Below are 27,280 nucleotides of genomic sequence, written 5' to 3' on the forward strand. Positions count from 1 at the left end.
TAAATGCTAGCAAAACTGTCACATTCCACTATGTGACATTTATTTTTCAAAAACGGTCAAAACATGAAAAATAGTCAAAATACAGATATCGTAAGAGGTATTTTTTAAAATTGAATTCAGAACGTACACCAAGATCATACGTGTATACATTTCGACAGTAGACACCTAAAAAGAATGGTAAAAGCTTTGAGGTCGACTGAAGGGACTCGGCTTTAGAATTAGTCGAACTAGCACATTCCTAAATATAGAATTTATTTTGTTTAACAAAAATAAAATCAACAAAAAATAATTAAAGGATTACTTCCTTCCTACGGACATCCGCTGAAATAAGTTCAACTTTTATTTTCAAGTAATTTTTTAACAATCAGTGGTCACTTTTGCTATGAAACATCTTAAACCCAAAAAAATTTAAATCCTTTTCAAGAAAATAAACGAAGAAGTGCAACACTGTTTCTCTTTGTTTAAATTTGTCAAAAGGTTGAAGTTCAGGCTTGTTCATAAACTTAATTAAGGCTGGTAGAATCACACTTCTTGGATAGGTAATCACTTCGATTGCAGTTATAATTTGTGATTTCGTAAAACCCATGTCTAGCAATGTTGAAACCACGTCCCTTGCCTGATTAAACTTAATACTTCTGAGGACCAGCTTCCTTTCCTGCAACAGGTCATGGAACTGAAAACATGGATTAAATTAGTACATGAATTACCAACTTATATTTACGAGCACCATACTTAGATAAGGGAGCAGGGAGGAATAAAGGGAAGAACCTTTCCCCTAAGAAAAAAAGAACTAACCATCCCAGTTGTTTCCCTCTTAGTTTTTATCGATACTACTTCTCTCGTTTACCCTCTCTTTGTGTTTGCACAACCTCTTTAATTTATTTATAATTTCTATGATTTTTTTTGGCTTTTAAGGCTTTTGATTTGTAATTAATTTAAAAAAAATCCACAAAACACGTTTTTCAAAGAAAAGTAAAGAGCTTCATTAAGCCAAAAATGGTCGAAAATAGATTCAAATAATCTTCCAAGCATAAAACTACCACAAATCACCATCAATAGATAGCGAATAAATAAATAGATAAATAAATTAAACTCAAAACGAACAGAAATTACAATAGATAACCGAGTCAAACTCAAAACGAGCAAAAATTAACATGAGTAGGGCTCAAAACCCCCATGCCTTCTTACGATCAGAACATAATTTGCACTTTACTGAAAAAAAAACAACAAATGACCAAGGATTATCAGTTTAATATACATACAACGATATTTATTCCTTAAAGTTTAATATCTTTTTATTTATTAAAGTGAAAACAATTTAGAGGTATTTTGTTTTCTGAAAAGTGCAAATTATGTTCTGGTATGGGGGTTGTCAGCCCTACTCATGTTAATTTTACTCGTTTTGAGTTTCATTTATTTATTGATGGTGATTTGTGGTAGTTTATGCTTTGAAGGTTATTTGACTGTATTTCTTCTCATTTTTGGCTTAATGGAGCTCTTTATTTTTCTTTGAAAAAATTGTTGTTTGGAAAGTTTTCTAAATTATGTTCTGTTCGTTTGTTATTGACACAATCTTTTTCAAGGAAAAACATAACATTTTATATCTTTTCAGTTTTTTCCTATAAGAATCCATCGTTTGGTAGTTTGGCTTGCTCTTTGTATGTTTGACAGACTTTTTCAACAATTTTCAATCCTGACACAAATAGTATTGTTTAATTTAAGTTTATACCTCCTCAAGTTGACCTGAAAAATAAAACTTAATATCATTCCCAAAAAATTCTATCTATGTTCTTGTACAACCTGGATGCACTTACACTCTTTTGATGTATTTAAATTGTAAGAGCGGAAGTAGTAATAGTAGTAGCCCCGAAAGTTTCAAATTAAAACCCCCCAGTCGTTTTTGATATATTGCTGAAGTTTCTTATTGGCAACCGCAAACACAGTGACTTTTAATTAAGTTTTAAAGCATTATGGGCCAGTTTCATAATTATGGGGGTATGACGTATCCAATATCCCTAGAGACAAAGCTGCTGGACTGTTCTACTATGCTGAAAAAAATCGCTGTCTCAAAATTTTGACTGGATGTGTTTGGAAAATGAATGGGCTTGGGAGGATGGCTGCTTACGCTTCAGTATCTGTTTACTATTAAAAAGGGCACTAGAACTTTTAATCTTGAATCGAATTAGCTCCTTAAAAATTTTCAATGATACTTCTAGCTATTACAGAGCGGCAATGCCTACGATATTGCTTATATACCCTTTAGAAATCCTGCAAGCATATAGTTTTTTGCTTAATTGAAACTCCCCCCTATACGTTACCTAAAAGTTTCACCTAAATACCCTTAGCGTCATTAGTTACATTAACTGTAGTGGTAGTATTAATCGTATATGTATGGCCTTTTGGTAATAAGAACATTATTCTTATCAACTTCTGGAAGTTTCAACTTAACACAACTAGTCGTTGCTATGACATTGCTGATATATCCTTTTGATAACCTCTGTATTTATATACGTTTGTGATTTACATCTTAATGCTTTTAGCCTTGCAAGTAGTTACAACAGAGGTAGTAGCATTAGTAGTAGCATACACATATTGGCTTTTGGTCAACTAATCTTCCCCATTAAGCATTTTCTGAAAGTTCTAATTTAATACTCAAATCTATTCTTGAGATACGGTCTTTTGACATTGTGTCTTTTGATTTAGTTCAGATTTACCCTCAATATTTTAAATGTAATACTATGGTTGAGTAGTAGTAGTGGAGCTAGTTGTTTTAGCAGTAGTCGAGCGCAAATATCACCTTTCTGGTCAATTGATCATATCCCTTAAAATTTCCTGAAATTTCCAAATTAATATACTCAGACATTCCAGAGTTACGCCCTTTTGACAGCCCGTATACACATAACGTGTTTTGATTAAGTTCAACTCTCCTCAACCTTCTCTGATGGTGACAGCTAGTTGACATAAGGATCCAGAAAAGAGTGTTCCCGACAAAAGTAACTTCTAGTCTACATTGGGGTTCTGAGGTTTGGGGTTTTACTAAAGCAGCTAAGTTAGAAGTAGTTCAGCTAAGATATTTTAAGAGAATTTATGCTTGAAGGATTCAGAGAATTTTAGTTCAGTGGTACTGAAAGGAGATTTGGGGCTTTTCACTTTAAAGAGTGTAAGATTGGTTAGAAAGGTGAAATTTTGGGAGAAAATAATTAGGCTACCTAGGGTTCGGTTTCTTAAGTCAGCTTATTTGTGAGAGCATGAAGAACGGTAGACGTGATTCGTGGCCAAATCAGGCCAAGAAAGTATTAGACCTTTGGGGCCTTTCGGAGATGTGGAATGAAGGAAAGGGCCCAATGGATGAAAGCGTGTCAATATGGAAGGAAGTCCAGCGAATCCTAAATGACCAAGAAATCCAAGAGTGGCAAGCTCATAAGGACCAATCTATGTCTTTGAGGTTTTATTCCCAAGCTAAAGAGTGTTGGGGGGAGGAGGTTTGTTTTAATTTTGGGTTGAATAAAGAGGACATGAAGAACTTGTTGTTTGTAAGAGGGGGTAGTTTGGATTTAGGTGAGAGGAAATTTTTGGAAAATTTTAGACTGGCGGCTGGCCCCTATTTTTGCCCTATGTGTGGATGTGTAAATGAGAATTTATTCCATTTTGTATCCGAGTGTGAAGAGCTGTCTGAGTTGCGAGAACGAATCTTTTGGACGAGTGTTTGGGAGAGAATGAGTAGAGAGGGGTCAGGAGCCCCCACGAGTCACCCCTGCTGCCACCTACAACTTTTTTTAACACCATATATTGACACGAGAACCACGTGGTTTATGGTTTTTGTCAGTGAGAATTTGAAAAACAGGAATTTTGTCACATTTATGTATGTTTTCATGGATGGTTATGTGTGTGGGTCGATTTATTTGATGTTTTTCATGGATGTTTAATGGTTTTTGTCAGTGAGAATTTGAAAAACAGGAACATTGTCACATTTATGGATGTCAACAGCAATTCATGTCTGTTTTATGGTTTTCTCAGTGAGAATGAAAAAACAGGAATTTGCCAAATGTTATGACTTTCCCGGAAACAGTTAGATCACGTGTTTCCTTCTCAGCCAATCAGCGAGTCGGTTACATCCCCCTTCTCAGCCAATCAGAGACCTGCTTACATATAGTTTCCCCGTTACATAACAATTCACCCTTGAGATTTCGTATATAACGGACATGCAATGTGTTTCAATTATCAGAAAGTATTTTGACGCTGTGTAAACAACAATGGATAAATTTAACTCTTTAGAAGTCTTGGCAGTCGCAATTAGCAATGTAAGTTCTGTTTTCATTATTTTTATTTTCAAAATAAAATTGTTTTCCGTGGTCACCCTCTACTATATTCGAGTAAACCCCCCCCCCCCAACCCATACAAACATCATTATAATCAATGGAAAACATAAAATATATTCTTTTACCCTCGAACCCTAACCCCCCCCCCCCCACCATTATTTTACAGCCCCCAATTCTCGCAAAAAGAAATAATTCTCTTTTCGTTAAAGTTTGACTTTTCTCAATTGTAATCTTTTCTCTAACTGAGACATCCATCGCTCTATTGTTATTAGCTCGCTCTGATTTGACACAAGACTCCAGTGCGTGGTTAAAATTAGCAGTCACCCTTTTAAAGCACTTCCTGTAAAAGGTTTCTCAGATCAAAATGGGATGTTTTTCTCCTGTCAAATTAAAACGGTCTCATGCAGACAATTGCAATTTATTAAGCGCAGGCATATACAATCTCTTTTTGGAGAACCGATGAAATCTCGTTATTTTCAAATTAAGATCTAACAATATATTTAGGACATTGGCGAAAGGGGGAGGGGGCCATGCCTCAATTCTATCGCCATCATTGTAAGGAGAAAACAACCTGTTTCTTCGCGTGAAACGTAAGGGGGGTGAGTTTAAGAAAAAGAAACATTGCTTTATTATGCGTAAATTGAATAGCAGTTTTACCATATCATCCGATGGGAGGAGGGGATATTTTTCCATGTCTTTTCTCAGGGATATTTTCCGTGGGGGTTATTTCCCTCGGGGTGTTTTTTTTCTGGGGGTGTGATAAATATACAAACTAGGCCGGCTTTTGAACGGCTCAGTGAGTCGTAATTCTCAGATTCAAAAGGACGCGATATCTTTCGATGGGGGGGAGGGGATATTTTCCCATGTCTTTTCTAAGGGATATTGTCCGTGGGGGTTATTTTCCGTGGACTGTTTTTTTTTTCTGGGGGTGTGATAAATAAACAAACTAGGCCGGCTTTTTGAACGGCTCTGTGAGTCATAATTCTCAGATTAAAAAGGACGCGATATCGTTCGGTGGGGGGAGGGGGTATTTTCCCATGTCTTTTCTCAGGGGTTATTGTCCTGGGGGGTTCTTTACCGTGGGCTGTTTTTTTTTCTGGGGATGTGATAAATACACAACCTAGGCCGGCTTTTGAACGGCTCTGTGAGTCGCATTTCTCAGATTCAAAAAAAGGATGCAATTAGTATATTTCACGAAATTTTTTACGTTGTGCTTTCTTAGTGATAAATGCCTTTTCTAGACAAAATTATAGTTAATAACTTTCTTTCTGTAAAAAAGGGGGCAAATTGTTTAGATACTAACTTTTTCTCTTCTTTTTAAGGCAAATTGTGAAGAATGCGTGCCCCCTTCTTCCAAGAAAGCGAGGGTTAATAATGCGGGCCATGCGAAGGCTACTGTCCGGCAATATGGTAGCTGGCCGAAGCCTCCAAAACAAGTGCAATCATCTGTACAAGAATGTAACGCAGCCGGTCCGTCCACCTTCCATCATACGTTGCCTGGGCCTTCAAGAGCTGCCCCACTTATGCAAGGTCAGGAAGTGGCCCTCCAGCATGCACTACTTGGTCCTTCGGGTGTCCAAGTGCAGCTAGGATATGCAAATGTATGCATTTTCTCCCTGCCTTTCTCTGTCTTCATTTTTCAGTCCCTTTCAATCCCAATATAAACATATCTCTGTGAGATATTAACCCCCCCCCAACCATTGGTTTAAATTTATCTCCCTCGGAAATATCTAAATGTAATTTTTTACAATGAAACCACTCTTTTATCTGCTCCCCCCCTCCCTCGGCGCTATCTAAATGTAATTTTTTGCATAGAAACCGCTCTTTTCTAATCTTTGCTATCGCTTCGATATCTCATAAGCGAATATTTTTATGTAATTTCTATTAATAATCACTGCCTTTGAAACTCAAAATGCTATTTTTTCTAATCTTTGCTATTTTCTCTGTTGCTATTTCTTCGCCGTTATCACATAAGCGAATATTTTTCATAGGTAATTTCTGTTAATGCTCACCATTTGAAACTCAAAATCCCCTATTTTTCACAATTGATTATCACAAAGTTTCAAGAGAATGAACTGAGTGAGATTATTCACATTTATCTATTTGTAACATATGAACCCCGTAATTTGCGCAAGGATATTTTAAAATAACTTTCAATCTTACAAAGCCTTGCCAATATTTTAGTGATGTGGAAACATTGTTGAATAAGAATTAACGGTTCTCGAATTTAATTGTACTGTTTCCCAGAGAATACGCTTGGAAACAGAACAGACACGCGATTAAAAATAATCTAGGTTCATTTGGGGTCATAGACACCCGCTCCGGGGTGTTGGCGAACCGAATTAGGCCACAAAACAAGCGGTTGGTTTGGGGCATTAGTCACCCAGCGGGGAGTCGTGGCGCCCGAAATGCGCCAAGTGGTCCGGGAAAGCCGGTGGGGCAAGGTTAGTCCAGCGCCGGGGGGGATGCGCCCTGGGCCTGATGAGCGTCCAAGGGTTCCGCTGGGACACCAACCCGCGCCACGGAAGGGCCAGGCCGTAATGGGGGGTAAGGGTAGGGGGGGGGGCGCTGGGGGGAGCGCCGAAAAAAAAAATTTGAACACTTTGAAAATAAACGAACAAATTGTTGCCTTCTTTGTAATATCTTAGATTATCTTCAGTTGAATTAACCAAATGTTATTAAGCAATAATAACCCAAATTTTAAAAACAGTAGGGAGTGATTTGAACACATTGAAAATAAGTTATTTTTTCACTTACAGGTTTTCCTGGTTCCATACTCGCCATCTCCCCCCCGCTCGTCAGGGGGCGAAGATGAGGAGGCCCACGTGGGGCCCCCCCAACAATTCACTATGGGATGATTTAGATCAAATTCCAGATAATATTGACGACTTTTTAGGTGATTTTTTAAATGTAGATAATAGCACTGTTGAGCTGGGTAATGTAGATAATCCAGATTCAGACTTAGCTTTGCTAAGTGCAAATACTATGCTGCTTTTGGATGATTTTGTCAGTGGTTTGAGGGGAAATCAATCCCCCTAAGATTAAATCAAAATTTCCCAACTACATTAGAAGGACGGGGCGGTCCAGAGCCAGTTGATGTACAACAGTGGGGGAGGGGTAATATACAAGAGGAAGAGAGTAGTCAAACTCTCCCAGACTTTCAGCTGTCCAACAAAATTTTAAATAATATAGTTGTTTTCACTGCACTGTTTGGGGATCCTTTTAATAAACTAATGAGGGGGAATTTAGTTTATGACCCTGTAGAAATAGTGCATGCCTATGTAGAAAAAATTCGTACACTTCTGGAGAATCAAATTCAATTGTGGGGAGGTAGGGATTCAATTAAGGTTTCCATTGTTTTAAAGGTGTTTTATTTGAATGAGGGAAAAAGTGAGGTTTACTATCATTTTATACATTCCGAGATGCGTTTGGTTTATTCAAATTTAGAAAATTTTGAGGGTGCTTTCACGGAGTGGGTAGATCAAATTATAACGCATCTTGAGAACTATAATGAAAATTGAAGTGGCTCAGTCGTTTTATATATTGAAAATTTAAGCGTAAATATTTTTAAAATTAAGAAAGATTTCATTTTAAGAGGGGGGGCAGGTGGGCATGAAAGGGATACAGTTTTAAATTATAATCCAGATCTAGTAGGTTGTCGTGGTGTCCAGAAGATCTGTTTTGAAACAGGTCAAAAGTGTTTCAGATATGCTTTCATCATATCAGCCTTTCAGCCTCTAGCAGATGACGCTACCAAGACGAATTTAGACATTTGGGCTGTACATGGGAAGGATGGGTCCAGTTTTCCAGTTGTAGATTTTTCTTGCTTAGAAGGAAAATACCCAGTAACGCTAAGATCCATTGATATGTTTTAAAGGGCTAATGCCTACTTAAATATTGGTATTACTGTGGTACAATGCGAAAAAGAATTTGACGCTCGGGTTCGTTCTCAAAAGAAGGGGGTGGTCTTCCCCATAAGGGGTCCCTCAGTTGATTTGGTTAAACACTGGGTATGGTTGCTATACACACCACCTAGTCAACCGAACACAATCGGTCATTTGAATCATATCACTGACATTAGGAGAGTTCTGGGGAAGGGTAAGACTAGGGGGACCCGTTTCTACTGTCCAACATATTTCTCTAAATTTTGGATTGAACTAAAGTTACAAAACCACATGAAGCATTGTAGCCGCCGCGGCTACCAGACAGTGGAAATGGTTTCAGGGGATAGGGCCATTCTACGTTTTAAAAATTTCCAAAACACCCTCCTCCAGTGCAAAAAATATCTTTGGATTGTGAGGCTAAGTTGGTGGAGGTGAACGACCCCCAATTTCCAAACCGAATCAAAGAACATCTGGCTATTGCAGTGTCCTACGCCCACGCGCAAAGAGATAGTTCTAACACCATGCGATTGTTAGAAATAGTTGAAACATTGGATGAGCGGGAGTGCATGGACAAGGCATTGACTAAACTGATTGGCACGGCTAATGGTGCTATTTCTCGTTTGAGAAATACCCATTATCCAATGGTGTTGTCTGCAGAGGATCGTCTTGCGATTAAAAATCAAAAAAATATGTTGGGTTTGTAAGGGGGAGTTTACAGAGGAGGATAAGGGGACTAAAGGGAAACGTGGGAAGAGGGGGAAATTCAGAGATCATGACCATTTGTGGCAGGAAATATCCGCTGGGGGTAGTAATATTAGGGGAGGTGCGCATCAATCGTTTAATTTAAATTTTAGACAGAAGTTTTTTATCCCTTTTTTTATTAATAATTCACATTATGATTTAAAATTAATCTTACCAGCACTGGCACGTCTGCCTAGGGAGGGAGGGGGAGTATAGTGTACATGGGTACATAGTTCATTTACCTACAAGATAATTCCCAAATCAGCTGAGAAGTTATTGCTTCTCTAACTGAAATGGCAGGCACTGGATAATGGGAATATGTATTGGAATAAAATCAGGTTTTTATATTCTTTTAGTTTTTTCCCCAAGGCATTGAGTCAATTGATTCAAGTGCAAAAAAGCGACAATTTTGATAGCTTTCCCTTGCTTAAACAGCACTTTCCAGACAGTGAAATGTATGACATGTTGACCTGCAAAGGTATATATGCATACGATTATTACTGTTCTTGCGCACGCTTAAGTGAGGAGAAACTACCTCCAATTAAAGCTTTTTACAATTCACTGACCAACAGTGAATGCACGGCCGCGGAGTATGAGTTCGCCAAGAAGGTGTGGTCCAAGGGGGATTGTAAAAATGGGTGGGATTATTGTAGACTGTACTTGGCCAGTGACGTTCTAACTCTGTTGGATATAATCTGTAAGAACACAGACCAGATCTATTCAGAGTTCGGGTTAGATATAGGCTACTATTTTTCTACACCCCATTTAGTGATGGATTTAATTTTAAAAATTAGCAGGGAGGAAATATGCCTAATCACTGACGTAGATCAGCACTTTTTGTAGAGCGTTCAATGAGGGGAGGGTATGTTTTTCATGGGGACCGCGTCTTATCAACCGATCCGAGCGGACAAAGCACCGGTGCAAAGTCAAATGCAGTGTTCTTGGACATGAACTCGTTGTACCCCTCGGCAATGTCACACTACTCTTTGCCATGTGGGAACTATCAATGGCTTGAGAATCCTTGTGAGTTCCCCGACATTACCACCGTCGAGGACAATGGGCCACAAGGATGGTTCTTTGAAGTTGATGGTCACAGTCCGCTGGCGCTTCACGACTCAGTCAAAGATTTTGTCTTTCCCTGTATCAATTGGCTGGTGAGCAGAGGCTCGCGGAGCCCCTATAATCGTTCATTGGTTGAGAATATGGGGATGCATTGTACCACCTCTAAAAAGAGCCTGATTACTTAGTTGGACCGTCTGGAGACTATTGTTGTTCACCATGTGCTATTGCATTGGATGGTGAGCAGTGGCTTCAAAATCACCAAAATACACAGGGTCCTACAGTTCAATCAGCGACCCTACTTGAAAACGTTTATCGACACCTTTGTCGATAAACGCTCTAGGGCAAATTCAAAAGTGGAGAAGGAAATGTATAAGCTCATCCTTAATTCAGCGTTTGGCAAAATGTGTGAAAGAGTACGTAACAGATCTGGCTGTGACGTCGTGACTGACCCTCTAGAGTGTGCACGAATTATTGCCGAGTCCAATTTTACATCATTCACGAGCATAGAGGCCGGCATGGTTCTTCTAAACAGGCGACAGCGAAATGTAGTACTGAACAAGAATATTGGAGGCGGCAGTTCAGTACTAGAAATTTCCAAAAAGCTCATGTTATCGTTCTTTTACAATGTGTGCAAGGTGCACTGGCTATGGGAGGGGGAGGATCAAATTTACTATGGTGATAAAGAGTATCTGCGGTTAAAGGTAAGTGGGGCTGAATTGGATTTATTGGGTGATTTGTAATATGGGGTGCACATGAGCTCGCGGATGGATTTCACCAACTGGAATCCATCACTCTACCCCGAGCTGGTGAAACTTCAAGCCCCCAACTAACTATTAATGTTAAAATCTGAGACGGGGAGTGATTTGAGATCCAAGGGGGTGTTCCCAGGTCCCACAGTTTATTGTGTGGAAACTCAGAGTGGGGACGTAAAGAAGGCATGTAAAGGGGTGCCTACACATTTTGTAAAGAGCAATTTCAACATGAGTGTGTACAGAGACTGTGAAGAAAGTAGCCTAGTGCCGAGAGCACAAGTGCATGCAATTCGCTGTCTACAGCATAGAAATTATACTGTGAGAGTGGAAAAGAATGCAATGTCGTGTATATCCGACAAGGTCTATGTGCTCGAGAATGGTGTGACTGTTCTGCCTCGCAGTCACTATCGTATTTCGGACCGAGTTGAATGCATAGACTATTGCAATCGACATGGTCTGGATAAATTAACCTAATCTGACTAACCACTCAACCTGGTCATCTAACCCAACCACTACCCCACCCTTGACTAACCCCTCGCAGTGACGACAACTTTTGTTTTTCCACCGCAGCCCCCGGGAGGGGGGGGTCCCTTCCCGTGGCCGCCCAGGGGGGGGGCCCCGCCCGCGGCCGGCCGGCCGGCGGCCCCGCGGTCCCCGGGTGGGGGGGGGCCCCACACACCTTTAAATTCATCATGTTCAACTGTGCTATTGTTCCCTGAGTGTGTGTATTTTGTTGTATAGAAAGTTTTATTGTATAGAAAAGTGTTTAAGTTGACAAAAAGTGTTTTACAGAAAAGTGTTTAAGTTGATTATGGACAAAAAGTGTTTTTTTTTATTGTACATAAAGTATTTTACTTAAAAGTGTTTTTTTTAAAGAAAATAAGTGCTTATTTATAAAGTGTTATCATTGCAGTTCCTGTTGAACAAATAGAGTTTTCATGTTGACCATGAAATTTTGTCAACTGTTCTTGTTGAGCAAATGTTATTATTTTTATCATTGAGCATGTCGACTGCAAATATTTGTTTTCATGCAGTGTCGAAATAAATGCTGCCATGAAATATTGTTTTTTTTGTTCTTGAATAGATAGATCTATGGGGAAAATTACTACTTATTCATTGAGCACATATGATTTACAGTTAGTTGCAGTCCGACTGTTGTCCCCAGCAGTATGTATCAATTTAAAACACCCTTCAAATCGTTTCTGTGTGGTCCGTCAATGTCGGGGAAAACAACACTTTTAACTAGAATAATTCAAAATTGCGATAAAATGTTTTTGGAAAAGCCGAAAAAAATCTACTATTGCTATAGTATTTGGCAGGAGTCCTATGATCAAATAAAAGCAATTGCCACATCCCTACCAATACAATTCATACGGGGACTTGATGTTTTCAATAGTATTGAACCGAACTCTTGGCTGATTATCGACGATTTGGTTGAAGCCATTGAACAGTTCTGACAGGAAATGCTACAACTGTTCACTGTCCGCTCCCACCATGAACACATTTCCGTTACCCTAGTTCTACACAATCAGTTTCATCAGAGCAAATGTATGCGAACCCTTGCTTTGAATTGCACCGTCTATATTATCTGTCGAGTCGTTCGTGTTTCTAGATCGCTCAAAACACTCAATAAGCAGATAAAACCCCGCGCCCCTAAAAGTCTGTTGTCAGCGTACACTCAGGTGACTAGCAAGCCCTACGGTTACATTTTGTTGGATCTTAATCAGATCACGCCCGAGGATCTACGTGTAGTCAACGACATTTTGAATAATGAAATGACATTAGATCGTCCAGTGTACAGTAAAAAAGACTCTTTTTTACAATTATGACGCTTAAGAAAATACATGAACAATGGCATCTGTTTTCTGTTTTAATCACTTCAAGACCGTTGTTTAGTAATGCTATACTCAAACACGGTGTTGACAATGATTTCATTAATCTAATATCCGAACTTTGTTTAAATTTCACTGAGGGCAATGTTCAACTGCCAGAAGGTGTTAGACAACAGAGAAAGCAACATCGTTCCACTGTACGCGCCTTGGCTTGTAAAAACAAGGGAAAAAAATTTAAAAGAAAACGGCTCCTTCAGGCAGGCGGTAGCTTTTTCACACTTTTACTGCAAATAGTTTCAGAACTTGTAAACATTTTTCTCTAGAGAGAATGGCAAAACCCTATAAATTGACACCATTTGAACTTGTCCTCTCGCCCATCGAACATTTTGAAGGCAATCTAAGTAAATTCATTAACGACGAAAATATTGCCGATGACAAAAAATGACGCTGCGTTTACTTCAAGATGCATTGCAACGTGTGAACAAACATAAACCATATCTGGAGAGACTTGCCACCGTCGTCACTGATCCCCCTAAACAGGAAACATCTCCTCAAGATTCTGTACAATCAAAGGAGAAGGACTTGAATTCAATTGTATTAAAAATTGGAAACCTATTGCCAGTGACCTATCGAGAACAGAGTAAAAGAGTATTATCTTATCTCATGTTGGAAACTGGCGATCAAGTTCAAGTCGAGAGCACAGGGAAACGAATTATAATTCAGGGAAAAAGTTATAATCTAGTTGATTTAATTTGTGATATGGTGACGAATCGTAAAGGACTTTTATCCTTTGACGATAATCTATACACCTTTCTGTGTGCAATGAACTTCCCCAAAAGTCTTATTGGCAATAAGCAAATTCTAAAGAAACTAAGAGAATATAGTCCTCCAACAACGCCAACACCATCATTTAAAAAAGAAGAAGATTCAATATTTGAAGATACTATCAGCAGCAGCAATGATTTTACAACACCTGTGGCTGCTAGTCAAAAGCGAAGACGAATTGATTCGCCCACCAGTGTGCAAAAGGGGAGTGGACATTACACTACGTGTTTACGCTCAAAATGGATGAAGTTTTGAAAGGTGTCTATGAAAATATTGGCGAAGCGGGAAGTTTAAGTTCCCCCACCACTCTTTCCAAAGTCTCCGGCACCACCACCACATTGAAAAATGCAAAAGAGTATCTAGAAAATGAACCGAGTTACACACTGCATCGGAATCACAGGCTTCGCAGTAAACAATATCGACAAACTAAAGCCTTTTTCCCTCTGCATATAATGCAAACGGATCTTCTAACTTTAGACACACTTCAACAACGTCACAATGCACCCTACAAATATATTCTAGTGACAATCAGTATCTTTAGTCGCTATGCCTATGCCATTCCACTGCGGTCAAAGAGAGGTGTTGAAGTTGCTAGGGCCATTGAAAGTATTCTTCAACGGGATTCGTGTAGAATAGGTCAATTGGATCGCGGTAGTGCATTTGTTAATCCCCATGTACAAAGGTTCTTTTGAAATATAATACAATACTTTATCATAGTCACAATCCGATAAAGACTGCAGTGGCTGAACGATTAATAAGAACGATTCGTCTATTAATTTCAAGATATTGCAAATTGAAAAATACACCGGCTTTTATTCATGATTTAGATAAAATCATGTTTATTTATAATCAACAACCCCATCGATCTCTGTCCAAGTCTGCACCAACGGATGTTCACTACAATGAAAATACATTTGATGCCTTTCTAAAGCAATACTCCAAGGCTGAAAAAGAGAAAAAGAAGAAGAAATTCAATGTTGGTGATACTGTTCGAATTAATAGAACCACCAATATTTTTGAAAAGGGGAATTATTTATGGAGCACTGAAGTTTTTAAAGTGTCCAAAATCCTGGACACCGAGCCCACGACATATCGACTGCGAGACACCAAAGATGATGAGATTCTCGGTGGTTTTTATGAATATGAACTGCAAAAAGTTAGAAACACTAGTGAAATTTATCAAATTGAAAAGATATTGAAAAGTCGTACACGCCATGGTAAGAAACAGTTGCTTGTTCGCTGGCTAGGATACAAGTCGGATTTTGATTCTTGGGTCAGTGTTGAAGACATTAACAATGCCAAGTGATTTCTATGTGAAATTCATGTCCAATGTTTCTGATCCTCTCTCAAAGACTTAAATAGAACAAGTTATTTTTGGACGAAACTCACCCCCACCATCAAATTCGACGGAAAGCATGAATTTGCTCTTGTCGATTGTATTCTAAAAAATATTTCTGACGTCCTGGGACAAGATCGTAAGTATGATATAAAATTAGATCATATAATTTGCTACCGCCCCCAACAGGGGATCAAAAAAAAATTCAAAAAATCAATTGGATGAAACTTCACTTCGTTGATCTAGCATACTAGGACCTCACCTCCATGAACGATTTATGTCGTTCTATTAATAAAAGAATTTCAGAACGTAAAAAGAGGGCTTTTCATTTCAACTATTCAAAGGAGGAGGCCAAGATCTACATTAGTTCACCCATTGCCAGTGAAAAGGTTATTCTCAATGATAATCTAAAGGATGTTCTTGGCTTTAAGCTCAATATAATCAATGGTAAAAGTGCCGGAAACACTAATTTCATTTTCGCTGACTACCCGCCTGCCTTCTCCACGGACACCTGTATATTTCTCTACGCTTCATTTGTGGAAACATCTCGAGTTGGTAATTCAAATTTTCCTCTCCTAAGAGTTCTTGAACGAAAAACTCTAGTGAACACATTCATCACTACAATACAAAGCATCTCCAGTATATTCCCGTAAACACTTCCTATTTGGAACTCTGTCAGTTAACACTAAGAACCGAATTGGGTGATCCAATAGCAATTTCAAAAGGTTTGGCTGTGATTACATGCCATTTTCGACCCATCGTTCAACAGCAAGATGTCTAATAAAAAGGTGGTATTCACTTGTCCTGATATTGACTGCTATATTAATACCCTTGTCCCCAGACAACAGGGCAATGGAATGGACTATTACAAGGGTCGCTCGTCAATGTCTGGCTATGGTCTTGGCAGTTGGTTTGCTAAGCTCTTTCGCTCTTCGTTACCACTGGCTAAAAAATATCTTGTACCGGATGCGACAGATTTTGCATCCTCTACACTATACGATTGGGGCTCTGGCAAGGATTTTAAAAAAAGTGCTTCTGTAAATCTTAGGTCCAGTGCGCGAACCCTTGGCGAGAGATTAAAACAAAATGGTAAAGGCTTAAAAATGTCAAGAAACAATGCATCCCTCATCAGTCTCCACTCAGGTCGGAAACGAAAGACATCATCCCTCTTGTCAAAGAAAAGAAGGAAAAAGCCGACAAGTGCTGTAAACAGTAGAAGAAGAAGCCCCAGGAAGAATAGAATTGTCAGATCGAAACTAGATTTCTTCTCCTAAAATGTCCTACCTACAGCATAAGGATTCTCAACCTTCAATCACCGCCTCGTTGAATCTATTCAGTGCCGAAAATGTTGATGTGAGTGTCAAGCATGGATACTATGAACAATTTTATCCGCAACAACCTCTCTGCGATAATATCCACTTTCAAATTTATTCTAATGAAGACTACTTTATGGACATGTCTTCAACATTTATAGATTTACAAATGAAAGTCCGGAAATCCGATAATACAATGCCAATTCGGGCCGAAGGAATATCCTATGAAAATTGTATATTACATAATCTATTTCGTCAAATTAGTGTCTACATCAATGGCACGCTGGTGAGCACAAGCAACAATCTCTCCAATTATACGAGCTATATGAGATTCATATTGATGACACCCAAGTCATACAAGGACTTGAGAGGCACCTCCAATGGATATGAATATATTACTAATACTGATAGTACAGATGCACTTAAAAATGCTACAACTAGCGAATTACATCTAGTTGGAAAAAAATATCATGAAATATTTAATATAACCCAATGGATACCGCCCAATGTTAAAGTGGATATAAAACTAACGCTTGCACCATCCAATTTCGTAATGATAAAAGAACTTGCTGCCAATCCAGATGTAAGTCTCTCCCTCACCTCGGCAATACTTCATGTACGCAAAAAGCAGGTTATGAGTTCTGTTGCTTTGGCCTTGGAAAAACTGAGAGCCAATGGCAACAATATTAAACTACTTGTTCCTCATACAATCACCAATCAGCGTCATATTGCAATGGGCTCACACACCTTCACCGATTCATCCTTTATCAATGGAGAAATTCCCTCGAAATTGGCTTTGACATTTGTAAAAAGCGCCAGTGCAATAGGATCATGGACTGAATGCCCACATAAATTCGAGATGTTTGGACTTTCATCTCTTGTGTGCAAAGTAAACGGCATCCCACTCTACAATCTATCTTTTGATAGATCCTATAGAACACTGTACGAGTTGACCATGCAAACCCTAGATCATGACTCTCAACTATTCGAAAATGGTATAACCGAAGATATGTTTGCTAAAACACATGGTATCATTGTACTGGATTTGTTGGGTACACAGGATATGAGTATAGTACGTACGGGGAGTGTGCGTTTAGAGTGTACATTTGCCGACCCATTGGCTGTGAGTATTGCCCTAATCTCACTAAATCAATATGAAACCTATTGGGAAATCACTCCCGAAGGCAGTATTCTACTAGACTTGGCGCCATGAAAACCAGTCAAATAATCAATGTATTTAATATGGAACCCTACATGTCCAAGTACAAATCCTATTGTCTACCCTCGGACTATCTTGGAAAAATTCAACGTGTCAACAATACTTTGATTATTATTAATAGCAGTCCATCGACTGTGTTGACGGGTCATTGGCTGTGCATCTTTCAAACAATGAAGACGATTGAATTTTTTGATCCTCTTGGTCTACCCTATACATTCTACACACCCCACATCGGCAACTATATTGAGAGCAGTGGGAAAACTATTATTCAAAATCGGAAGAGGGTTCAGAATCTAACGACTAAACGCTGTGGCTTCCATGCACTACTATATTTTGTGTTCCGATGTAGCGGCTATACTTACAATCAGTTTCTCCACATTTATGTTGACAATCCACGTCTGAATGACTTTCTAGTGGAAAATATCCTCTCAGACCTATATAGTATTTATTTAAGTGCCCTAAGAGTAAAGTGCTTAAAAAATGTTTGTGAATTTGTTTATTAATAAAATTTATATATATATACAACAATTTCTTTAAATCTTCACTTTAGATTTCTTTATCTTCGATGTATAGGCAACTGTCGTGAACCACTAATGCCGGTAAATCATTTGGATTCACTGTATATTGATCTTGATTGACTGCAAAGTCAAGGTCACATTTCCTACAGTATAATGTAACTTCACTTTTGCCATATCTCTTTGTATAGTCAATGATACTATTTGCATTCATATTATAAAATTCATGAGTTTCAATCTGTCTATTTGAAGCAATATCACATACAATGTTTTCAAGTGGTGAATCACATTCGGTAACTGCCAAATAAAAATAATTTGGTTTATAGTCATAGTAGGTGGTGTCATCAAAACGATGACGTAGAAACCAAAGTGTCTTGTTGCCCCAACAGTTGAATCGTAGACCAGATTCCTCTTCCCAGAATAATTTAACTCCGCGACGATACCAATCTCGTAGAAATAAACTGAAATCACGTTTGGGATTCTTTCCAATCATAGCGGGGTAAGTATTCTCCCACTGATCGCATTTATCATAGTGACAATTGGAGCACAGGTGCCCTCTAGGATGAGAGTCGCACACCTCCTCAAGACATGAATTACATCCGTTAATTTGTACTGCATAGCCTCTATGTAATTTACAAGGATTACAGAATTTACACTTTTCACTATAGTCATCAATAATTGTATATTTCTCGCATTGATTCCAACTGCCAAGAGTGTACATGCACAATGGGCGTATATAGAACATTTTTCGGTTTCCAATGTCAACTCACTCACAGCTAAAACGAAACTGATCCTCTTCGTTCGATAAATTCAACGAGAGGGAAATGGTGGGAGAGAGGAGTAGCTCTGTGACGTTACCTCTTTCGAATGAGGTGCCATCTACATTGAATCCATTGGCAATATTTTCAAAAGTATGTCCACAATATGATTCTGCTTTGTTTCAATTAATATATCAATAAATTGACTATAAGCATTTGAATCACATTTTAAAAGTTTCATACAATAGTCAAATGGGGGAGAATCACTCCTCATTATATTGTCAAGTGTTCGCCGACAAGAGAATATCCTGCGTTTAAGAGATAACTCGAGAAAATCATCATCCAAAATCAAATGTTTTTCCACAAACACTAGATTTGATCTAATTCTCTCTTTCTCAAATTTATTCATTTTTCAAACCTTTCACTCCGACTGCTGACTCTAGACTGACCTTGATTCGTTAGCCCTAACCAGAAAAGAAAAGGAACATTTTCGATTTCAGAACAATTTTATTGAATAATTACAACAACAACAACAATAATACAGAGCATGTGCAATTACCGATACTGTTTATTGTCTTCAATATGTTTCACCAATGCACTTAAAGCCAATTGAAGTCTATTCACATGTGCTATATCAACTTTTGCGGCAAAACATAATTGATCCTCCATTTTAAATTTACTCAAGGATATCACATATCTTGCATATACTGCATCCCATTCCAGACAAAGCCGTGATCCTTTCGTGATTTCCACCGCAATGCTTGGTGCTCTTGTACTATTATCATCAACTCCACTATCAACTTCTAATAGGGTAAACATTCCACTCGTCATCGTTAACACACACAAATATATATCCAAATGAGTAAAGTCAAACTGTTCTTCTTCTTCTCACTCCTTTGAATTCTATTCACAGACTAATAAAACTATAGCAAAAATCCCTTCCTTATATTCCCTCCGCCGCTAATATGTAACCGACTCGCTGATTGGCTGAGAAGGGGGATGTAACCGATTCGCTGATTGGCTGAGAAGGAAACACGTGATCTAACTGTTTCCGGGAAAGTCATAACATTTGGCAAATTCCTGTTTTTTCATTCTCACTGAGAAAACCATAAAACAGACATGAATTGCTGTTGACATCCATATATGTGACAAAGTTCCTGTTTTTCAAATTCTCACTGACAAAAACCATTAAACATCCATGAAAAACATCAAATAAATCGACCCACACACATAACCATCCATGAAAACATACATAAATGTGACAAAATTCCTGTTTTTCAAATTCTCACTGACAAAAACCATAAACCACGTGGTTCTCGTGCCAATATATGGTGTTAAAAAAAGTTGTAGGTGGCAGCAGGGGTGACTCGTGGGGGCTCCTGACCCCTCTCTACTAGAATGCTGGTTAATTGAGCGGATAGCTGAGAGGAATTCATGTGCTATTAAACAGTTGTGTAAGTTTCTTCGTTTAGGGACTAAACATGGGGAATCATGTTTAAGGGGATAGCTTGTTAAGGTTTTTAGGATTTGAATTTATTATGATTGGTGTTTGTTGGTTCAAATGCTGAACCTTGGTGTGTTTCTTTTTTGTCTTTTTGCTGTTGCTTTTTTTTGTTAATATTATCTAAAGTCGTATGTTGTTCCTGAGCTTTGTTTGTAGACTATATTTAAAAAAGGAACTAAAATTTTTTATTTCCAAATGAGCCTCCTCCAAAGTTTATACGGACCACCTCTTCCATAAGAACCTTATATGTCAACAATGGGCAACATGCATAACACTGTATAAAGATAATTAGCAGTAAGTTTACCGCAGATGATTTCTGGCTCTTCATTCTCGGTGCGCACAAACAGCTCCTCCCACTTCCTCTTGCATTAGCGGGTTAGTATGTATTCGTCAATCAATGAAAAATTATTCAAAATTATATTGTTCGTAATTGCGAAAGCAAAAACAAACTTGGCAAGCCACCGAAGTTGTTTGCAACTGTCCCATCTCACAGGTATGACTTAATTTATATACAAATTATGACTTAATCTTTTATTTATATACAGTAGACTTAACTGAATGGCCTATGTAGGATTTCTAAAAAGGGGGGGCAGGAGGTTGATGAAATTTGTGAAAATAAGAAAATTTCTAATGTTAACTTCTAATCAATACTGCAACAGGGAAATAGCCAAAATTTCATAGTGGAGAGGGATCCATAAAGTGGCGGGAGTTTTGGAAATTGGTCGCAAAATGTTTTACCACAAAGGGGCAACCTAACAGTTTTAGCACAGATTATCTATTAGGTTTCAACATAGTCTGTGGTTTTAGATAGTAATATTGCGCAATGGAGTGTCAAAACTTTTTCTTACTATTTTTTTTATTGGTAAGGAAAAAGGTTCCCTTTAATTTCCATTTTATTTTGTTTTCCTTTCAATTTCCGTTAATTTTCATTTAATTTTTCCTCGTTTATGTTTTTTTTGGGCCATAGAAATTTGATACAGGATCTTTGTTTTTCTTCTAATAAATGGTGGAATAGCTGTCAGTGGCAGATCCAGGGGAGGGGTGAGGGGGCGCCGCCTAACATAGTCTAAAGTAGTGTAATTTACTTAATTAACGGAAGTTTGCGTTAATTAAACTTGCTCCTAACGCAAGTTTATCAGATCAACCTATTTTACACCCTCTCCCCCCCCCCAAAAAAAAATCCTAGATCCGCCACTGATTGCTGTGATGGTTTATCAAATTTTTTTTTTCACGTCGTGATATATATTTTCTCAGATTGTAGTTCGTGTGTGACTGAATAAAGGCTAATTACCTGTTTTGGCGGAGAGCCGAGATAAGAGCTAGTTTCGGTGTGTACGAAAGTTATTGTATGAAATTCTTAGATCTTTCCTGAACTTTAAAGAATAAACACCTCTATTTGAAAATCTTTGACCTTTGTGAATTTAGATAGTGATGCTTAAAAACAGCTCCTCTCATTTGATCTGCCATCAGTGGTCCAATTACCCTGGAACACGTATTCTGGCAGAAACTTTCTCAAAATGCCTTTGAAACCAACTCGAGACTTCGAAACATACTTGTAATTCCTAAAAACATCTAATAATAACATTGCACTTCTAATTACCGATTTTCATATATGTATTGGAATAAATCAATTTAAAATTAGATTCTTTAAAATACAGTGTTACAACGTTGAAACCAAGTTTCATATTCCAGAGAAATCTGACTTATCCACCCATGAAAAGATCTAATGTCTTCTGTTTCTACATTCTCCGGAGCACTCGCACCTTGGTCCGGGTTTTGTTTTTATAATGGGGGAGATAGAGAACGATCATACTGTCTATTATTTATATACTGTGATGCATAACTTATAGCCCATGCCCCGGAGGCTGTGGGGCGTTTTGTCAAACATGGAGGGATAGTTATTTTCACTTTGTACTATTTTGAACAAAATGGATATTTCACATTTTAATCTGAAGCAAAAGGGGAAAAAGGGACGTGGGGGAAAGGGAGCTGGTTACCCTCCGAGGTCACTTTTGACTCTTAAAAAGGGCACTATAACTTCTAATTTCCAATCGGATGAGCCCCCTCCGAAGTTTACACGACCACCCCTTCCATAAAAAAAATTATATGTCAAATTGCATAACTCACAGCCAGGGGGCTGGAGGGGTGGGGTTGTCAACTCCAAAAACCATAGTTATTTCACCTTTGGACTATTTCGAACAGATGACTGAGTCAAAATTTGTGTCGGAAGTATTTGGGGAAAAAAGGACGTGGAGGAGGGGGCTGGTTGCCCTCCGATCACTTTCGACTCTTAAAAAGGGAACTGGAACTTTCAATCTCAAATGGACTAAGCCTCCTCCGAAGTTTATACGACCACCCCTTCCGTATAAACCTTATATGTTAAGAATGGGCAACACATAACTTACAGCACTTGCCCCAGGGTATTCTCAACCCTGGGGGCACAGTTAATTGATTTTTGAACTATTTTCAGCAAAAGGGCTATATCAAAATTTTGATTGGATGCATTTGGGGGAAATAGGGTGTCGGGGGGGGGGGGGAATTTTGGCCAACCAAACACTTTTTATTCTTAAAAAGGACACTAGAACTTCCGGTTTCCAATCGAATGAACCCCCTCCGAGGTTTACAAGACCACCTCTTCCATATGAAGTGCTTCAGAAAAAAAAATATTGAAGCCTTATGGCTCTTTACTATAGCCTACGTTATAGCGTTGCCTCTGACTAGAACAAAAGATGAACTGACGCAGATCCTTGCCGAGATATTTGCTTTTTCTGTCAAAGTTCCATTTCACTGGCTGTAATTTTCCCTCATTTGAGTTTTATTTGTTATCCCGGCTATACATTTTTCTTCTAGAATTGAGAAATTTCTTGGATCGCAATCCTATCCTCTGCTCTTATTTAACGCTTAAAACGCTTATAGCAAGCACATACGAGTTAACGAAGCGAAAACATAGTAAAGACCTTTAAATGCAAACCCTGAAAATAAAACTGTAGAGAAAAGAATTGTAGTCCACATGCATGTCTGTGGCACTAAAATACCCCTCAGAAAACAAAAAGAGAAACAAATGTGTTATAAGCTTATCATATACAACTTTCCAAAAGACTAATAGCAACATCGATACTGTTAAAAATGATTTTACCTCTTCTTGAGACAATGATAACATTGACGAAATATACCATGACGAAAACGGCGACATGGTTGGGTCTATATCTCCCCGTATTTTGAACAATCTAAAACAGCAATAATAAAAATAATGTTATTAATAGCAAAATAACAACGAAGTGGTTTCTACCAAAATAAACATACAACGTCATAAACTGAACACCTCATTTTTTGCCACAGTGCTACAATATTTTTTACGATTTCACTTAAATTAAAAGAGAGAGAAAAAGGGGTGGGGAACTGAAATAACTTTTCTTAGTTCTTTCAAATCAGTTTTATTTTTTGTCAATTAACAATATACTAGCGGCCATGCGGAAAATTCAGACAAAGCAAAGGCAAGATTCTTGACATAGTAAATGCAGCCAAATTAAATATTTACAATTAAATTGAGACATGGTAAGAGAAAATAAAAAGGAAGAAGATTCACTTTTTCAAATCGAGTAACAATTTCAGTCTTGTACTAGTGTCTATGTTATGTTGGCGTCCCTGACTTCCTTATTGTTACCCAGCGTATGAAACAACTGCTTGACAAATTTTAAGCCTTTCTTTTCTAGCTACTTTGCGGAGCCCGACAGTCTCAAATTATTGAATGCAACAGCATCATCGCTATTAACAAGTGTGCCAATATTTTCATCAGTAATTTCATAGTGATCGTCTCCTGATAGCCTATTTTCTGCTTCAGCCAGAGATATATCCTCGAATCAAGGGAAACGTTCGACTAAGGGCAAAACATTTACCTGGGTCTCATCAGGAGTACTTTGAGCGATTTTTTTCTCCCACAACATGTTATTCCATGACCTCGCAGTTGTGCCATGACATCGTATTATATGTGCCACAAGGTTGTCCCAGTCAGTTGAGATCTAAAAGGCCACACACTTCACTTTTTTATCTTCAATTTCTTGTATGGGGTTTGAAAACGCCATTCTTTAGTAGTTTCTCTCAAGAGCTTCCAAAACCCCCTTTTCCATTAGTTGGCAAATAGAAGTCACATTTGGAGGGAGAAACATGGCCCTTATGTCGCAATCCCTATCTATATCTGCATGAGGATGATTTGTGCGTTTTCTAACAGTAAAACTGAATTTCTGGGTAGGTTAATTATGTCTTAAGAAGTTCCCTGGTGATGGCACAGCCTCTTGTAAAAACCAATATTTGACAAGTCACTGCTCGTCCAGGCTATTATCCATAAACATATTTTTCTTGCAGAACATATTTTGAAATTTTCTTAAAAACTCTGGGTTTTTCCCTTTCCACTAACCGTTCATTCCATTTTGTAAGTTGATGTAGCAGCACTGTCGGCGAAAATGGTAACTCTCTGAGACCCAGGTAAATGTTTTGCCCTTAGTCGAACGTTTCCCTTGATTCGAGGATTTATCTCTAGCTGAAGCAGAAAAGAGGCTATCAGGAGACGATCACTATGAAATTACTGATGAAAATATTGACACACTTTTTAATAGCGATGATGCTGTTGCATTCAATAATTTGAGACTGTCGGGCCCCGCAAAGTACCTAGAAAAGAAAGGCTTAAAATTTTTCAAGCAGTTGTTTCATACGCTGGGTAACAATAAAGAAGTCAGAGATGCCGAAATAACATAGACACTGGTGCAAGACTGAAATTTTTACTCGATTTGAAGAGGTAAATCTTCTTGCTTTTTATTTTTTCTTGCCATGTCTCAATTTAATTGGAAATATTTAATTTGGCTGCCTTTACTATGTCAAGAATCTTGCCTTTGCTTTGTCTGAATCAACATTAAGACTTCAATAGTTCTATACACTGGGGCTGCTGCCTCAATTCTAGCTGTGAGGCTCTCACTCAATAATATTTTATAATAAAAAAACCAAGTAATTTATAACGTTATAATAAATAATATTTAAAAATATAACACATATTCTGTGTTCGACGAAACAATTTTAATTAGCAATGACCTAGGAATCAAACGAATTGTCCGTGAATCAATTGAAACAAAACGAAACTTAAATAATAATGCATCTTTAATTAGAGACTTGGGTGAGTACACACTCAACCCTATGGACACAAAATTAACTATAGAAAATAATCTAATACACAGTAAAATAAAAATTAGGAGCCAATCAAAATATACCCGCTCCCAAAAGAAATACAAAATTAGCAAGGAGTTGTAACAATTTTTGATCAATCCAGGTTTCTTGAATTAAACTCTCTTGTTTTGTCAGTCTTGGCTGAATATGTAATGCGAGGAAGCCTGGAATCTTTTAAATAAAATTATTTTATGATTTTAGCTAAAAACAAATTGTTATAAATTTTGTCCAAGAGATTTATAACAATGACAATACTAAAAGAAACCACAAATAAACATAATAAGGCTCAGAGAAAAAAAAAAAGAAAAGTAAAATAAAAAAGTGAAAAATGATGATGTCTGTTAAGGAAATATAACAAAAGACACACTACCATGCACCTTCATTATTTACCCTTCAACACCCAAGTAACTGCATATAATGACTAAGCATAATTTACATAAATACTCTTAAATGAAAAATTATTGTCTATTTTCTTATAATTATTGTTAAGCGTATTTCATAATTTACAACGTCTATAAGTGATTAAATAAAAAAACAAGTTTTTTTCAACTGAAAGTTAGGAGCAACATTAAAACTTAAAACGAACAGAAATTATAACGTATATGAGGGGGTTTGTTCCTCCTCAACACCTCACTCTTTACGCTAAAGTACAAAAAAAAAGCTTCGACGACCATAGTGTCTCAGGAGTCGTTCTTAAAGAATTGCCACAGAACTCAAACTTTAGCGTAAAGAGCGAGGTGTTGAGGAGGAGGAACCCAACTCATTTACGTAATAATTTCTGTTCGTTTTAAGTTTTAACATTGCTTCTTACTTTCAGTTGAAAAAATTTGTTTTTTTATTTAATTTCTTATCGTTTCTTTTTTTTAAATAATGCCAGGAAATCTGACTACACCTCCACGGAAAATCCCTCTTCCCCACGGATTAATTCTCTTGACAAATCGATCCTGGTGAAAATCTACCATAGGTAATTGCCCTTAAAGTCTCCATGCACGAAATTGAACCGGCAATGAGGAAGCAACATATAACTATAATTTCAAATAGGAATTCAAATAAATTCCCCTTGTGCAAAATTTCCCCTGAAAATTTCACCCCCTGGAAACTACCCTCCCGGTGGAAAATCCCACCAGCATACAACTTCCCCTTCCCCACCCAATAAATGTATGCATACTTCCCAATAACAAATACTATACGTAAACAATGGGCAAATTCTGTAACTTAAAGATCTTTCCACAGGGGCTGTGGGGGGGGGGGTAATGTTATCTCCAAAGGCATAGTTATTCGGCCTTTCAACTATGCTGAACCTAATGGCTATTTAAAAATTTTAATCGGATGATTTTGAGAAAAAAAAGGGCGTGGGAGGGGGCCTAGTTGCCCTCCGAATTTTTGGTCACTAAAAAGGGCACCAGAACTTATAATTTCCGTTCAAATGAGCTCTTTCCCAATATTTTAGGACTACTGGATCGATACGATCCCCCCTAGGAAAAAAAGAGACAAATAAACACGCAACCGTGATCTTTCTTCTGACAAAATATACGAAATTCCGCATTTTCAGATAAGAGCTTGAAACCTCTACAAAAGGGTTCTCTGATACGCTGAATCTGATGGAGTGATTTTCATTAGGATTCAGTGACTTTTAGGCGTGTTTCCCCTGTTTTTCCAAAAACAGGAAAAATTTTCTCAGGCTCGTAACCCTTGATGGGCAAGACTAAACTTAATGAAACTTATATGTTTAAAATCAGCATAAAACGCCGATTCTTTAATATATCTATTGATATCAAAATTCCACTTTTTGGAATTTCAGTTACTATTGAGCCGGTCGCTCCTTACTTACAGTTCGTTACCACGAACTGTTTGAAAGGTAAGTCGATCCCAACCCATTTACATAAAAATTCGGACTAACGGGTATAAAATGACAAGGAAGAGAAGACCTCTATTTATTTTGTTTTATTATTTAGATCTCTATTTATTAAGAATTTTGTTTTGTTATGGCGAGGCCGTTCTTTATC

The 27,280-nt window shown here is 37.9% G+C and overlaps 1 protein-coding gene across 3 annotated transcripts in view; it reads right to left on the bottom strand.

The window, feature by feature from the left end:
• Positions 1-241: 241 nt before the first annotated feature.
• Positions 242-27,280, bottom strand: part of LOC148956478 (uncharacterized) — a 69,194-nt gene continuing 42,155 nt past the window's right edge. For all 3 annotated transcript variants that reach the window (XM_089095464.1, XM_089095446.1, XM_089095455.1), the window contains exons 7-8: positions 23,197-23,287; positions 242-673 (exon numbers count right to left, since the gene is read on the bottom strand). In XM_089095464.1, the coding sequence (XP_088951590.1) occupies positions 365-673; positions 23,197-23,287 (400 nt within the window). In that variant the 3' untranslated portion in view covers positions 242-364. The remainder of the gene's footprint in view (positions 674-23,196; positions 23,288-27,280) is intronic.

Source organism: Artemia sp. Qi Xiang Cuo, chromosome 1, assembly GCF_049724085.1.
Source record: "Artemia sp. Qi Xiang Cuo chromosome 1, ASM4972408v1, whole genome shotgun sequence".
Taxonomy (NCBI): domain Eukaryota; kingdom Metazoa; phylum Arthropoda; class Branchiopoda; order Anostraca; family Artemiidae; genus Artemia; species Artemia sp. Qi Xiang Cuo.